Raw genomic sequence first — 14,717 nt, forward strand, 5'->3', positions numbered from 1 at the left:
AAACCTGATTGAATCAAATGAAAACCACAAATAAATAGACAATAATAATTTATACAGTTCAAGCGAACTTACTTTATTTTACAGGGTGTAATTTGTTCAAAGAAATTACAATATATCCCTATCTGAATTGTGGCTTCAGGAATAAATATCAGTTTACCCTTGATCTCAATGTTAGACTTTATGTCAAGATGTTCTTTATTCAGCTACACATCACGAATGTGGAATGCTTTACTGAACACTGTTTTAACTACCATTCTTATATTTAGAAGTTCCCAAAAAATAGTACTTAAATTTAATATATTTAAAATCAGTAAATTAATAATTGTATGTGAAAATTTAGATTGCAGTTAAAATATTTTAAATTGTTGTATAACACATTTTATTTTATAAATACAAATCAAAAACGATCTTTTAATTTGTTTAGTTACTCTAAAGAAAAAGGATTAAAAGTTTTGATTAAATAAGATGCTTATATTTAATATATTTTAACTCATTGTTTTTAATCACCCTGTAAGAAATTTAACTTTAAGGTTATCATTTCCATGTTATTTGATTTTAATTCAAATTTGGTCTTATCTATTTTCTTGAAGACAAATTAATGTTCTACTTTATCCTTTTCATTCAAACATATTATGTGATAAAGGTTTTAATAAGTTTTTCATAAACAATTTAAAGAAAAATCCAAAAGTCACATTAATTTGTCTGATAAACTTATTATATCTCATTTTTCTTATGATCCAATAACTAGGTACGTTTTTATAGTATCTCTATAGCTTTAGATGATAAATATAGGCTTTTACTTTTGCAACTTGTGTACATGCATAACTACATGGAACTCCCTTAAAGGGCTTCCCTATACCTACAGCATGGATATTGCAGATGTAACTTGATACACTATATTTCTAGTTTGTCAGTCTCCAGCTATTGCATGGTCAGGGTGAGAGGGGTATTCTTGGAGTTTCTTTAGAAGTAGATACATACATTTATTGTATTTGTCTGGTTAAATCCCTTCTTCTACCACTCTCCAACTTTTATTTTCTCTGTACAAGTGTACATAGATACAAAGTTTATAAACAGTAACTATATGTTTTATTTTTATAGGAGTTTGTTTGCCTATGATTCACAGTGAATCTAATGAAAATAAAGGGGAATTTCACCAAGAACATTTATACAAATCCACCTCTCTAGGCCTAATTTCTATTTGTGCTAAAAGATTAGAAATCAATAATAAGTTTATAAAATTGTTTGAATTAATTCTAAATAAGAAACCAAGAAACTCTTGATTTAATTAAACACTTAATGATTTAACTTAACTTCCCTTTAGACACAAAATTAACATCGGGATTTACTTATCTAATTTCTTAAATTGTTGTTAAGGTTGTTGGTTAGATCAGAGTAAGCTAACCGAATCTTCCAAGATTCTTAGTGTTTTTACTTTTAGAATATTGGACCAAAATTTAATTTATTTCTGTAAGCAAAAAACGTTCCTTTGATTTAACTTACCACTTAAAATTTTGGCCTAACTAAAGCTATTGTTATGGACTTCACAATTTTCAAGGTATTTTACAATTTACTAAGTATTCTACCACTTAAAACCAATGCTAGCTTTTTAAATACTGTTTCCTTTTGATTACATTATATTTATAGGTGGGTATTCTGAAACCTATTACGAATACTACTTAATTTTATTTATTTATTTTATATTCTTCTTTTTATACATTTCAAATTTAAATATAAGAAAATTAACTTAACATGATTTATAATATAATTTATTTAACTAATATTAAATTACCATATTTAAGTGTTTTTCATTTGGTATATAAGAAGAAGGTACAATCTGTTGCCAAGGATAAGAATCGAAAGTACCGAAAGAAATTCAAGATATAAAAGGATTTGACATAATTTTACATTAGAAGTGTTGAGGGGTGAACACTTGAAAAAGAGTAAACTAAACATTACATAAGAATCCTGATAATGTTATTGACTTCATTGAGATCGAAGCTAAAAAATTGAGTGCTTCGTAATTCAAAAGGCAGTAAGTTAAAAAGTCTTCTTGAGGAAAAGAAATTTAAAAATTGACTAGTATTGTGCGCTGCAATAATGGCAAGGTTTCCTATGTTAATGGTTTTCACTTCACTGAAGTTGCCACCTATTTTAACAATCTGTTTTCTATTTTAAGGTAAGAACAATTATAATTTAGCATAAGGCCTCAGAATCCAGCTTTCACTAACTTTCTAAATAATATTTTATGGTCTACTGTATCAAAAGCTTTTTTTATGTCGATATATAAATCACTAAAGTAGTACCCGTAGCAAGATGGATAGTGCGTTGGACTGTCATGCAGGGGGTCTTGGGTTCAATCCCTGCCCGTGCCACCTTAATTTAAAAAAAAAAATAATTTTCGCCTCTTGCGAGGAATTGACAAATCCTTCAAGAGTAATTCTTGTCATGAAAAAGTGCTTTCTCAAACCAGCCGTTTGGATTCGGCTTTAAATTGTAGGTCCCTTCCATTCCTGACAACAGTACTCGCACACAGGAATAGTTGAGAGTTGTAAGTCACTAGGCCCTGGTTCACAACGGACTGTTGCGCCACCCCATTTGATTTAATATAAAGCACTTGTTAATTTGTTTTGGTTAAAACTTTCATAAATTAGACCGCAATGAGCTAAGAGCTCATCTTCCATCGATTTTCCAGCTCTAAACCCAAACTGCTCATGATTGAAAAACAAAATACTCTCTAAAGAGCTCAGAACTCTTGATTTCACAACTTTTTCAATTTTTTTTGAAAAAAAACCGGTACAATAGAAATAGGTCTATAATTCGAAATACTTTCTGTATCCCTTTTTTAAAAATTGGAGTAATCTCATCAAGTTTTAAACTATCCAGGAAAATGCCTTGATAAATACTCTTGTTAAATAAGTGGATAAGGTATCAACTATATTAAGACTTATTATTTTAATAAAATTATTTGTAAAACCCCTTAGATGTAGTTGAAAAGGACCTGTTAAGATTTTGAAAAGCTCTGATGAGCTAAAACCGACATTCAAAAGCACAGAAGCTATTAATTTCAAATGTCAGAAAGAAGGAATCTTATTTATTTAAGAAGTTACTAAAATATAAAATAAAATAACTTTGTAAAATTGTAAGTTTGTAAAATCGTTAAAAAACATTTACCCCAACTAAAATAGCTCAAACATTTCATTAAATTGCTCATAAATTTCCTGCTATTAAAAAAAGAATCAAAAAAACAATAAGTTCATTAAAATACTAAAATTTGTATGCTTCTAAGCACTTGTAAACTTTCTAGAGTGGCTGATGAAATGCACCTCTTCAAACCAGGTGAGAGATACTATGTAGTCTTCCGATTAAATACATGCTTGGCGGGTGTGTCTTGGACGACGAGGGGGATGAATAACTAGCAGCTCCACCGCAGCCAGCTATAGTACTACTCTCAGTTATAATTCAACCGTGTTTGCATACAGATGCCATTATTTTTAAAATTATTAGATTATCTACAGTAATTTAAAACAGACAATTATTATAGAGAAAAAAAATGTCAACTGAAAAGTTAACGGGTGCGGGTGCCACTGCCTCCACCGTCGCAGGAGAGGATGGCCTAAGTGAAATGGAAATGCAAAATATAGAATCGAACTTGGGTAATAAAACGTCCAGTGACTCGAAAATTTCGACTCGTAATAGTTCCGAAAGAAGCCTCCCTTTGAGGAGTTACAGTAAATGGGCACCATCCGAACAGGGTGCAACTCTAGTTTGGCGTGATCTCTGCGTTTACACATCCTTGGATGGTTCGGGCTTAAGTAAAATGAAAAGGATTATCAATAATTCCACAGGAGCTGTTCAACCCGGAAATCTAATGGCTCTAATGGGTTCAAGGTGAGATTCTGCGTATCTTTTCATACACCTCATACAGCTCTATGCTTTCTCGGTAGTGGCATTTCCTCATAAAACAAGTCCGTGTTTTTGTTTGTTGTTGTCTTTAATTTGCGAATGTTTCCCAGAATTTCAACTCTAAGTGCATTTTTGTTTGCATATTTCATGTCGGGTTGGAGTATTATATTACCAGGCTTACACGTTACACTTATCCACCTCCTGTTACAGTAATGAGCACACACATGGTATCTATAGTTTTCTATATGAAGTGAAGATACATAAGCTCAGGTGATAGATACACTTTGTTATGCTCTATCCATGAATGCACTCATTGTGTACAAAATTCTATTTTTATATAAATTATTTATCTATCTCGGCTTCGTGGCCAAGAGCAAAGTTGTATATCTATGTCTACCTTATTTAGAGTGATAGTGATAAGGAATTTTCAACATTTAAATTTTCTGGATTAAGATTTTATAACTTTGCACAGTGATTTCTAGAGTTTTATTTATTCAGTGATAGAAACGACATTTTTGTGTACTGGCTGGTACTCGTATTCGTACATTTTGGATACGTTTTGAAGATAAATTTTGTGTTACCAAGAAATATGTAGATACTGAAAGTGAGTTCTAAGCTAAAAGTGATGTATGTACATATTTATTTTTGCTTAATTCAAAAACACTTGAATCTTGTGATAAGATGATACGTTTAAGAACGTTTACTTATAGAAGAAACACTTTATTTTACAATTTGTGGTTGTTTTATTTGTTTACAAGAAACTAGATCAAGTAAGTAGATGAGATTGGAGTAGATGACATATTAAGAGTAGTCGGGGACAAATACTTATATAAAAATATATTAAATAATGGTCATATAATTACTGATATATTTATGTGTCTCATATACTTATGATAAGTTTTAGTTAATTTACCCATAAGTACATAGACATTTTTTTGGATACATCAATTTGTTTTTGAATCGTTTCAAAATGTTTGTTTAATAATTCAGTATTCAAAAATTCTATAAAATAATTATAGTTGATCAATTGTAGTAAACTAGTGCTTCCAAGAAATAATGTTTTACAATTTCGAAACTGTTCTTTTCTTATTTGCTGATTCCTATAAGAGATTTTCGAAAAGTCATTTTCAAAGCAATATTTGAACCCCAAAAGTTTTTTTTCCATTGACCCATAAAGAAAAACATTCGAATACAAAAGTGAGAATTGTCTTAGTTTTTAAAGCTTTAAATAGGTATACCATCAATATTTCAAATATTCATCAATACGGTCAAGAGAAGAATAATTTTTGTAGGGTGGGATTTACACTATCTTTAAAATTAGACTAAAATACAATGATTTGATAAGTCACGATCTCCTCGATTTTTATTAAATTAAAAGTTTTCGATACTAAAATTTTACTTCAAACTTTTGTTAGGTATCGATTGTTCCCGGAAACTGCGTTCGACACGTTGTTTTTTTAAATGCTAGGAATGTATTTCTCGTTAAAAATGGATAAAAATGAGAAAATGAACACTAGAAGCCTTGAAAATTGTGCCCGACAGAAATGGAAAGAAAGTCAGAAAGAAAAGTGAAAAATAAGAAAGAAAATCAAAATTTATATCCTTTAGTATCGTTGTTTTTCAATAAGAGCGCTACAAAAGTTTTATTTAAATAAAACAAAAACGGTTTTGGATATCAATGAAACTCTTTATTCCTGTGAAAGTACGTTTGACTTCATTATGTATGGAACTCGATTTATTTTGCTTGGACACCAAAGGTACGCTTGCAGAAGCAGAAGTCGAGATTTTGAACCCAATTTTTGACGGTTTTCAAGCATAAATCGGTCGATAATGCTGCAATTTCATGTTCGATATTCGTACGAAGTTCATCAATCGTCGCTGGCTTGTTGGAATAGACCATAGACTTGACAAAGCCTCACAGGAAGTAGTCTAACGGCTTCAAATCACACGACCGAGGCGGCCAAGCGACTGGACTATTTCGTGAAATAACACGTTCTCCAAACTTGGATTCCAAAAAATTGATTGTGACATTCGCAGTGTGGCTTGTGGTGCCGTCCTGTTGGAACCACATGTCCTCCAATTGGGTCCATAAATATTCGGTTATTATTGAACGATAGCGATCCCCATTCAAAGTAACGTGCCGGTCTTGATCATCACGGAAGAAGTACGGCCCAATGAAGCCGCCGGCCTTTAAACCACACCAAACGATATAAGCCTCATCGATGATTTTTCGATGAAAATATGAATCATATTGAAGTTGTTGCTCAGCCCAACTCACGAACATACGACGCTTCTGGTGGTCAATCGGCTTCAGTTCAAGATTTTTTTTTGCCCAAAATTCGCCATGACGACGTCAAAGAGATGCCAACGCTTGAAAACAACGTGTGTGAGACACATTAAGGCTTCTACAACTGAAGCCTGTGCAGTGGCAGCAATATTCTCGGCACTACGGGCACTTTTTTTCTCACTGACACATCAGGAAATTTTTTTACAATGCCTGTGGATGCAATTGTTGATCTGGTAGGACGGTTATGACGACCATAAATTGAACGTAGAGCTCTTAACGTTGAGTCTACTGACTCCGAATTTCGGTAGTAAATTTTAATAATTTTGACTCGCTGTTGACTCGTATATCTTTGCATCATGAAATTACAAACCTTACTGAAGAGAAATATCAAAAGAGCGGCAAGAAATATTACGTCGTTTGCTGGCCCTGTTGCTCTACTTTTGTAGTGTCCCTTTTGAAAACCCATGCCTAATCTCCAAATCGCAAGGTTTAACTATTGTAGATCAAATGGTTTCTATTACAGTTCCAGTATTTACTGTGAGGCACGCCTAGGACGCATGTAAACCATAAAATGTTTTTGGCCTTTTTGGCATTTCTGGGCCGCACGAACATGCTTATTTATCCAAAGATCTAAAAATGTACCTGCAAAAAAAAACAACATTTAATTTTTCAAAAATATCCTTAATATTATTGAGACAGTAAAAAAATTTTTAGAATCGGTTGATTAGTTCTTGAGAACACTTAGAAACAAAATATCGGTTCTATGAGGGTACAAAATAAAATGAATTGGGTGGTGCAACGGTCCGTCCAGAACTTGTGATTAGTGACTTACAACTCTCAACCATTCCTGTGTGCGAGTACTTTGCCAGGGATGGAGGAGTCCTACAGTTTTAAGCCGAGTCCGAACGGTTAATTTGAGAAAGCACTTTTCATGACAAGAATTACTCTTTTAGAATTTGTCAATTCCTCGCAAGAGGCAGTACCCGTAAAAAAAAAACTTTAGATAACATAGGCAACAATTGAACCCAAGACCTTTGGCATGACAGTAAAGCGCACTTACCACCATGCCGCGGGTATTACTACGGGGGTAACCTTCCTTAATTTTTTTTTATCTATCAGGTAGAATTTTCAATTTTTGACAAAAAAATACTGTTGTTCGTTTTTAAACATAATTTAAAAAACGTCTTCCCGAAACATGATATACTTTTGATTTTGAGTGAGTAATTCATGCCCCATTTAACTTATTCTGTACCGAACTATTTTAAAGTATTGTCGAAAGCCTTTGTTTTGTCTTTGAATTTAGAAAGCTTCTTATATTTCATCTGAAAACCTGTGCGTATTGATTTCTTAAAGACTTACTTTAGCCTTATCCTAAATACGCTAGAATGAAAGAATACAATTTTTGAAAAAATTTTATCTAAAACTAAAATAATTTTATAATCGTTCTTATAGTGGATCTGGAAAGACAACCCTTATGTCAGCTTTAGCATTTCGTCAGCCTGGTAAGGTAAGCTTATTTATAGAATATCTTCCTATTGACATTTTTAATTTTAGCCGGAACACTTATCCAAGGTGATATATTGATCAATGGCCGACGAATAGGACCATTTATGCATCGTTTAAGTGGATATGTCTACCAAGATGATTTATTTATTGGACAACTAACAGTCTTAGAACATATTAACTTTATGGTAAGACCGTCTACACTGTGCAGTTCCTCAATTTCAAACCCATTTCTATAGGCCAATTTGCGCTTGGATCGTCGTGTAAGCAGAGCTGAACGAAGAATTATCATATCCGAATTGCTAGAAAGAACTGGATTGCTGGGCAGGGCAAATACTCGCATTGGAGGTGGAGACGATGATAAGGTCCTATCCGGTGGTGAACGCAAGAGGCTTGCTTTTGCAGTAGAACTCCTCAATGATCCATTGATTCTATTTTGTGATGAGCCCACAACTGGCCTGGATTCGTTTAGTGCCCAACAACTGGTGCAAACTCTCTATGACCTGGCCAAGAAGGGCACCACAATTATTTGCACTATTCATCAGCCTTCGAGTCAGCTCTTCAATATGTTTAACAATGTGCTGCTACTGGCAGATGGTCGAGTAGCTTTTACTGGTTCTCCTGAAAATGCCCTCGCATTCTTTGCGGAAAACGGCTATCATTGCCCTGAAGCTTACAATCCAGCAGACTTTCTGATTGGAGTTCTAGCCACCGATCCTGGTTATGAGCAGGCCTCTCAAAGATCAGCACAATATTTGTGTGATCTATTTGCAGTCAGTTCGGCAGCTAAGCAAAGAGACATGTTGGTCAATTTAGAATTCCATATGGCTCAGAGTGGTGATTTTCCATTTGACACGGAGTTGGACACATTCCGGGCACCATTTTGGCTTAATACATTCTTTTGGGTATGGCGTCGAGCTACGATTGCAGCGTTCAGAGATCCTTCGGTTCAGATGTTGCGATTTGTGCAGAAAATGGCAATAGCTATAATTATTGGAGCTTGTTTTGCTGGCACTACTGATAAATCCCAGTTAGGTGTTCAAGCTGTTCAGGGAGCATTGTTTGTTATGATTTCTGAGAATACTTACCATCCGATGTATTCGATATTGAATGTTTTTCCTCAAGGGTTTCCGCTGTTTTTAAGGGAGACACGTTGCGGGATGTATTCGACCGCACAGTATTACATTGGGAATATATTGGCTTTGGTGAGTTTTTAGCTAAACTACATTTTAAATTTAAAATATAATAAGAACACATTCTGAAAACTATTTGACTCAGCTTATTAAAATATTGTATTATCGCGTGTAGAAGCTTTTTTAAAATATGTTCCAAAACTTTAAAGAATGCAAATTAGTTAAAGAATTCTACAACATTTTTGTTTGATGATTTTCAGCTTCCTGGAATGATTATTGAACCTCTCCTGTTTGTTATCATCTGCTATTGGATCACAGGCCTTAGAGCTACTTACTATGCATTCGGTGTAACAGCTATTTGCGTGGTTCTGGTTATGAATGTTGCCACAGCATGTGGGTGCTTTTTCTCAACGGCTTTTAATTCAGTTCCATTAGCAATGGCGTATTTGGTTCCCTTGGATTACATCTTCATGATAACTTCAGGAATTTTCATTAAAATTAGGTAAGCTATTTAGAATCACAGATCTTCCGTGCGTAATAATCTCATTTTTCTTTCTCAGTACACTTCCTATGGCATTCTTTTGGACTCAGTACTTTTCTTGGATGTTATATGCTAACGAGGCTATGACTATTGTACAGTGGACTGGTGTTCAAAATATAAGTAAGTTTGAAAAACATATTGGTTTACAGTTTGTATGAGACTAAATTTATTATTTTCATTTTGAAGCTTGCTTTGAAGAAAGTGATGATTTGCCGTGTTTCCATTCGGGAAAAGATGTCCTTGACAAGTACAGTTTTAATGAATCAAATCTGTATCGGAATCTTTTTGCAATTTTAGCAATCTACTTTGGATTTCATGCTTTGGGCTATTATTGTCTTTGGAGAAGGGCAAAGAAAATATAAATTACTACCTGAGTTTTTTTTAAATTCTAAATGTATTTGAAATTTTAGTAAAAAATTTAAGGCAATGGGGCTCGATTTAGTAAATAATAAACAACTTTTTGTATTTTATATTTCGAACTGTTTTTTGAATATAAACAAAACTTTTGTAGAATAGCTAAAAAATAATAGATATTTTTTCTTTTCAGTTTTCTGTATTTTAACATTTTTATAAAATTTAAACCACTCAACTAAAAAACAAAACATTCAAAAATGTTGTTGATTGACTTCGGAAATATTTACTTAATTATAGTGAACTCATCCAAATTATGTTAGCTCGTATTTTTAATGGATGGTAAAATATATTTCATGAATTTCTTCGGATTCAAGCCGGAAGTAACGATGATAATAATTTTTAAATGAAAAAAACCACCCAACTAACAATTTGAATTTTATAAGGCTTAATACTGTCTAATTTCCGACTGGTAAAAAACACATTGAACTATAAATTAAAGGACAACTATTGATTTAAAAAAAAAATCGTTATTGTAATAACAATAAAATGTTCATTCATACCTTATCTACTAGTTAGAAATTAAGTTTTTATAAATTAATACTTTATTGTAAACTTCAGTGGATAATTCGACTGTATTAGTTTGTGTAAGTAGCTTTTAAACTTCTTTAAGAAAACTAACGTTTTTCCTAGAGAAAGGTATCAATCAATCTCAAAAGGAATACTTCCTAGAAAGTAAAATGAAAGCTTTACAAAGTTTATACGTATTATTTTTGATTCCTAATTTGCGTATAATTTAGTTGTCTTGCTTAAAAGGTTTGTAGTTTTCTAAAAAATTAAAATTAGCAAAAATATTTTGCATATAGTTTGATTTCAAAATCTTTTTTTGCTAACCAAATTTTTTAGTCGTAAACTTGTTTCTTTAACCTCTGTAAAAAAAATTACGGAAACACCCGCGTGAAATCGGTATTGTCAAACAATCTTAAAAGCCTGTTGGTGAAGTCAATTGTGATGCTCTTAACAAAAAGTTTACGTAATTGCCCTTAAACGTTGCTTCAACCGTTCATTCCCTTACTGTGTAGGAACCAATTGCTATTAACAGCTTTTTGAGTTTTATAAGAATACAAGAGGAAGACATTGTAGAGGCAATACTATCGATTACACATTTAACAGCATATTGACTACTTCCGAGTTTCCTTTAGAATGGAAGAAGGCTAAGATTATTCCCATACCAAAAAGCATATACGTACTGCTGCAGAATTTCGGCCGATTGCCATTCTTCCGTTTCTTTCGAAGGTGTTTGAAAAACTATTCTGGGGCAGATCCAAAAATATCTTAAAATCAACAACCTGTTAAGTACCTGTCAGTCTGGTTTTCGGCCTTAGTGCAGCTGCAAATGCGCCTTACTTTTTGTAACTGATGAAATAAAAATGGCAATGGACAATGATCATGTTACATTGCTTACTCTGTTAGATTATTCAAATGCTTTTGATACTGTTAACCACTAAATTTTTTTGTGGGAAGCTGCAAATTAACTTTGGGTTTTCTTTAGAGTCCTGTAAGCTTGTTCTTTTGTATCTCAGCGGGAGGCAACAATGCGTAGTGGCATTTCTCAATGTTTTGAGTGGAGTACCACAGGGATCAATCCTTGGACTAATCCTCTTCTCACTTTACATAAATGAATTACCACAAGTTGCTAAACATTGTTTAATTCATCTTTATGTTGATAATATGTAGCTCCTGATAAGTCGACCTTTTGGGGCTAAAAATGACGCCGTAGCTTTAATGAACGAGGATCTGCTCCGCATTTCACAGTGGTCAAAAAAGAACGAAATTTGTATAGAAATTTTCGTTGAAACTTGACGACTAAACCATTGAATATGTTAGGACTGCATAGAAACCTAGGAGTAGTATTCAATCGCACTCTCACTTGGGATGACCACCTTAATTGTGCCATTGGTAAAGTCTATGAAAGTCTCCGCCTTCTTCAAGTCACTCGAAATTTCATCCCGATCAAAACTAAACTGCTACTTGTTAAGGCAATTATACTGCTAATTGGGCGGTATCGGTGTGAAATCTTTTGTAAACTAGACTGTATGACTATCCGCAAATTGAATATTGCTTATAACAATATTGCCCGCTATATTTATAATCTACGTCGTTATGATCACATATCCATTTTTGCGGTACTGATTTCTGGTTATAGCCTAGATGCCATTGAATGTATTTACAATATTTTTGGTTAAACCCTGAGGTGTATAAATAAATAAATTCGATGGTTTTCCAACTCTGGAACACGCAACATATAATTTCCCGTGAGAAAAACATTGGTTTTCTAAATCTAAGCCACAAATTGTCATTGTTTGGCCTTGTGACTTATTTATAATCGTAGCATATGCCAAGCGGATTGGAAATTGTAAAGGTTTGAATGGTATAGGCGAATCTGAAGGAATCATTGGGATCCGTGGTAAAAGTACAACTTCACCTTGAAATTTTCTACTCAAAATAGTGGCTTCATGAATGTTGCCCATGATTTTCTTTACAACTAATCGCGTGCCATTACACAATTTTGGGGCATTTAAATTTCGAAGCAAAATTATAGGTGAGCCCATTTTCAGTCGAAAATTATGTTGTGGCATTTCAGGTAGATCTAGTGAATTTAGAAACTCTACAGGATAGTTGGCAACTTCGTCAGGATCAACAACAGTGTCAATCGATTTAAATGTAATTTCATCACCAGGCAATGACTGTTGTATTTTAAAATTGATGGCGTCAACATCTAAATTTTTTGCGGCTAAAATAGCTAGCTTTCGTAGCCATTCATGATTAGTATAATTATGTCTTAAATCTGGAAAGATACTTATTATTAACTCATCTTTGGTAGCCACCATGTTGCAAAAATTCTCTGGAAGTCGAATACATTGTGTATCTTCATACAATTGAATTGTACCGTTGCCAATGTCTAACAATTGTTCAGAGAATCCTGACGCTAATGGATCATTTTGAAGTCGAAGGCGCATATTAATAGTAAGGCATAATTAAGTGACACTTGGCCATAGATAAGATTCTTTCAAACATGCGTTTATTTCGTCTGCATATGTCGCGCGTGGAATGACTGGTTATGTTTGTCTGAAATCACCAGACAGCAGCAGTAGAGCACCATCGAAAAGCCGAGCATTATTTTTGATATCTTTCAGGGACCTGTCGAGAGCTTCAAGCGAATGCTTGTGGGCCATTGTACGTTCATCCCAGATAATAATTTTACATTTTCTCAAAACTTCAGCCATGCCTGAATGCTTCTTTATGTTACACATTGCTTCGGGATTTGTATGAACGTTCAAAACAATGGCCAATGCAATATGATTTTGAGATCGAATCTGCTCAAGTATCAATTCAAAATATCCTCACTCATTGAGTCTTTATATTTGTTCCACATCTGCTCTGTGGAACGGAAAACACGTTGTCAATATTATTGAAAATAATATTGTGGAGATGAGCTCAGTGCTGCATCTGCAAGTGTGAGATCCTAATGGTTATAATCGCAAAAAAAAATATTCGCGTTGCTTAGGATGAACTGTATATAATCGACCTAAAGTTTTTGTCATAAATATGTCAGCGAATCCTGGTACTAGAATGCCACGTTTCCGCGGTTAAAACATTCCAAAATCAACAACTACTAATAAATTAAAAATTAATTAAAAAAACATTGTCCAGCGGACAAAATGGTGAATCTAAACCATTCTCATATACCCTTGAACACACACAAAAAATTTCATCAAAATCGGTCCAGTCGTTTAAGAGAAGTTCAGTGACATACACATTCACAGAAGAATTATATATAAACGGTGATTTTTAAAAGAGCTTGAGAACTTTAAAAAAAAAAAAAAACGCATAAAATTTGCAAAATCTCATCGATTCTTTTTTTGAAACGTTAGATTGGTCCATGACATTTACTTTTTGAAGATAATTTCATTTAAATGTTGACCGCGGCTGCCTCTTAGGTGGTCCATTCGGAAATTCCAATTTTGGGTAACTTTTTCGAGCATTTCGGCCGGAATAGCCCGAATTTCTTCGGAAATGTTGTCCTCCAAAGCTGGAATAGTTGCTGGCTTATTTGTGTAGACTTTAGACTTGACGTAGCCCCACAAAAAATAGTCTAAAGGCGTCAAATCGCATGATCTTGGTGGCCAACTTACCGGTCCATTCCTTGAGATGAATTGTTCTCCGAAGTTTTCCCTCAAAATAGCCATAGAATCGCGAGCTGTGTGGCATGTAGCGCCATCTTGTTGAAACCACATGTCAACCAAGTTCAGTTCTTCCATTTTTGGCAACAAAAAGTTTGTTAGCATTGAACGATAGCGATCGCCATTCACCGTAACGTTGCGTCCAACAGCATCTTTGAAAAAATACGGTCCAATGATTCCACCAGCGTACAAACCACATAAAACAGTGCATTTTTCGGGATGCATGGGCAGTTCTTGAACGGCTTCTGGTTGCTCTTCACTCCAAATGCGGCAATTTTGCTTATTTACGTAGCCATTCAACCAGAAATGAGCCTCATCGCTGAACAAAATTTGTCGATAAAAAAGGGGATTTCCTGCCAACTTTTCTAGGGCCCATTCACTGAAAATTCGACGTTGTGGCAGATCGTTCGGCTTCAGTTCTTGCACGAGCTGTATTTTATACGGTTTTACACCAAGATCTTTGCGTAAAATTTTCCATGTGGTCGAATAACACAAACCCAATTGCTGCGAACGGCGACGAATCGACATTTCACGGTCTTCAGCAACACTCTCAGAAACAGACGCAATATTCTCTTCTGTACACTGTACACATTCGTGTGGTTGGTTTAATGTCCAATAAAGTAAACTGAATGCGAAACTTGGTCACAATCGCATTAATTGTTTGCTCACTTGGTCGATTATGTAGACCATAAATCGGACGTAAAGCGCGAAACACATTTCGAACCGAACACTGATTTTGGTAATAAAATTCA

General features: G+C 34.0%; 1 protein-coding gene across 1 annotated transcript; it reads left to right on the forward strand.

Annotated features, from left to right (window-relative positions):
- Positions 1-3,451: 3,451 nt before the first annotated feature.
- Positions 3,452-9,840, forward strand: LOC129944005 (protein scarlet). The gene is made up of 7 exons (XM_056053129.1): positions 3,452-3,891; positions 7,646-7,695; positions 7,748-7,884; positions 7,936-8,901; positions 9,090-9,331; positions 9,390-9,490; positions 9,557-9,840. Exons 1-7 carry the CDS (start codon positions 3,554-3,556, stop codon positions 9,730-9,732), a joined length of 2,010 nt encoding a protein of 669 aa, XP_055909104.1. The 5' UTR covers positions 3,452-3,553; the 3' UTR covers positions 9,733-9,840.
- Positions 9,841-14,717: the final 4,877 nt, after the last annotated feature.

This window comes from Eupeodes corollae, chromosome 2, assembly GCF_945859685.1.
Source record: "Eupeodes corollae chromosome 2, idEupCoro1.1, whole genome shotgun sequence".
Taxonomy (NCBI): Eukaryota; Metazoa; Arthropoda; class Insecta; order Diptera; family Syrphidae; genus Eupeodes; species Eupeodes corollae.

Excerpts from the sequence above, each read along its gene's own strand:
- LOC129944005 (XM_056053129.1), top strand. The coding sequence starts at position 3,554 with ATGTCAACTGAAAAGTTAACGGGTGCGGGTGCCACTGCCTCCACCGTC. Across the intron at positions 3,892-7,645 it reads ATGGCTCTAATGGGTTCAAG|TGGATCTGGAAAGACAACCC; the intron begins GTGAGATTCTGC and ends TCGTTCTTATAG. Across the intron at positions 7,696-7,747 it reads TTTAGCATTTCGTCAGCCTG|CCGGAACACTTATCCAAGGT; the intron begins GTAAGGTAAGCT and ends TTTTAATTTTAG.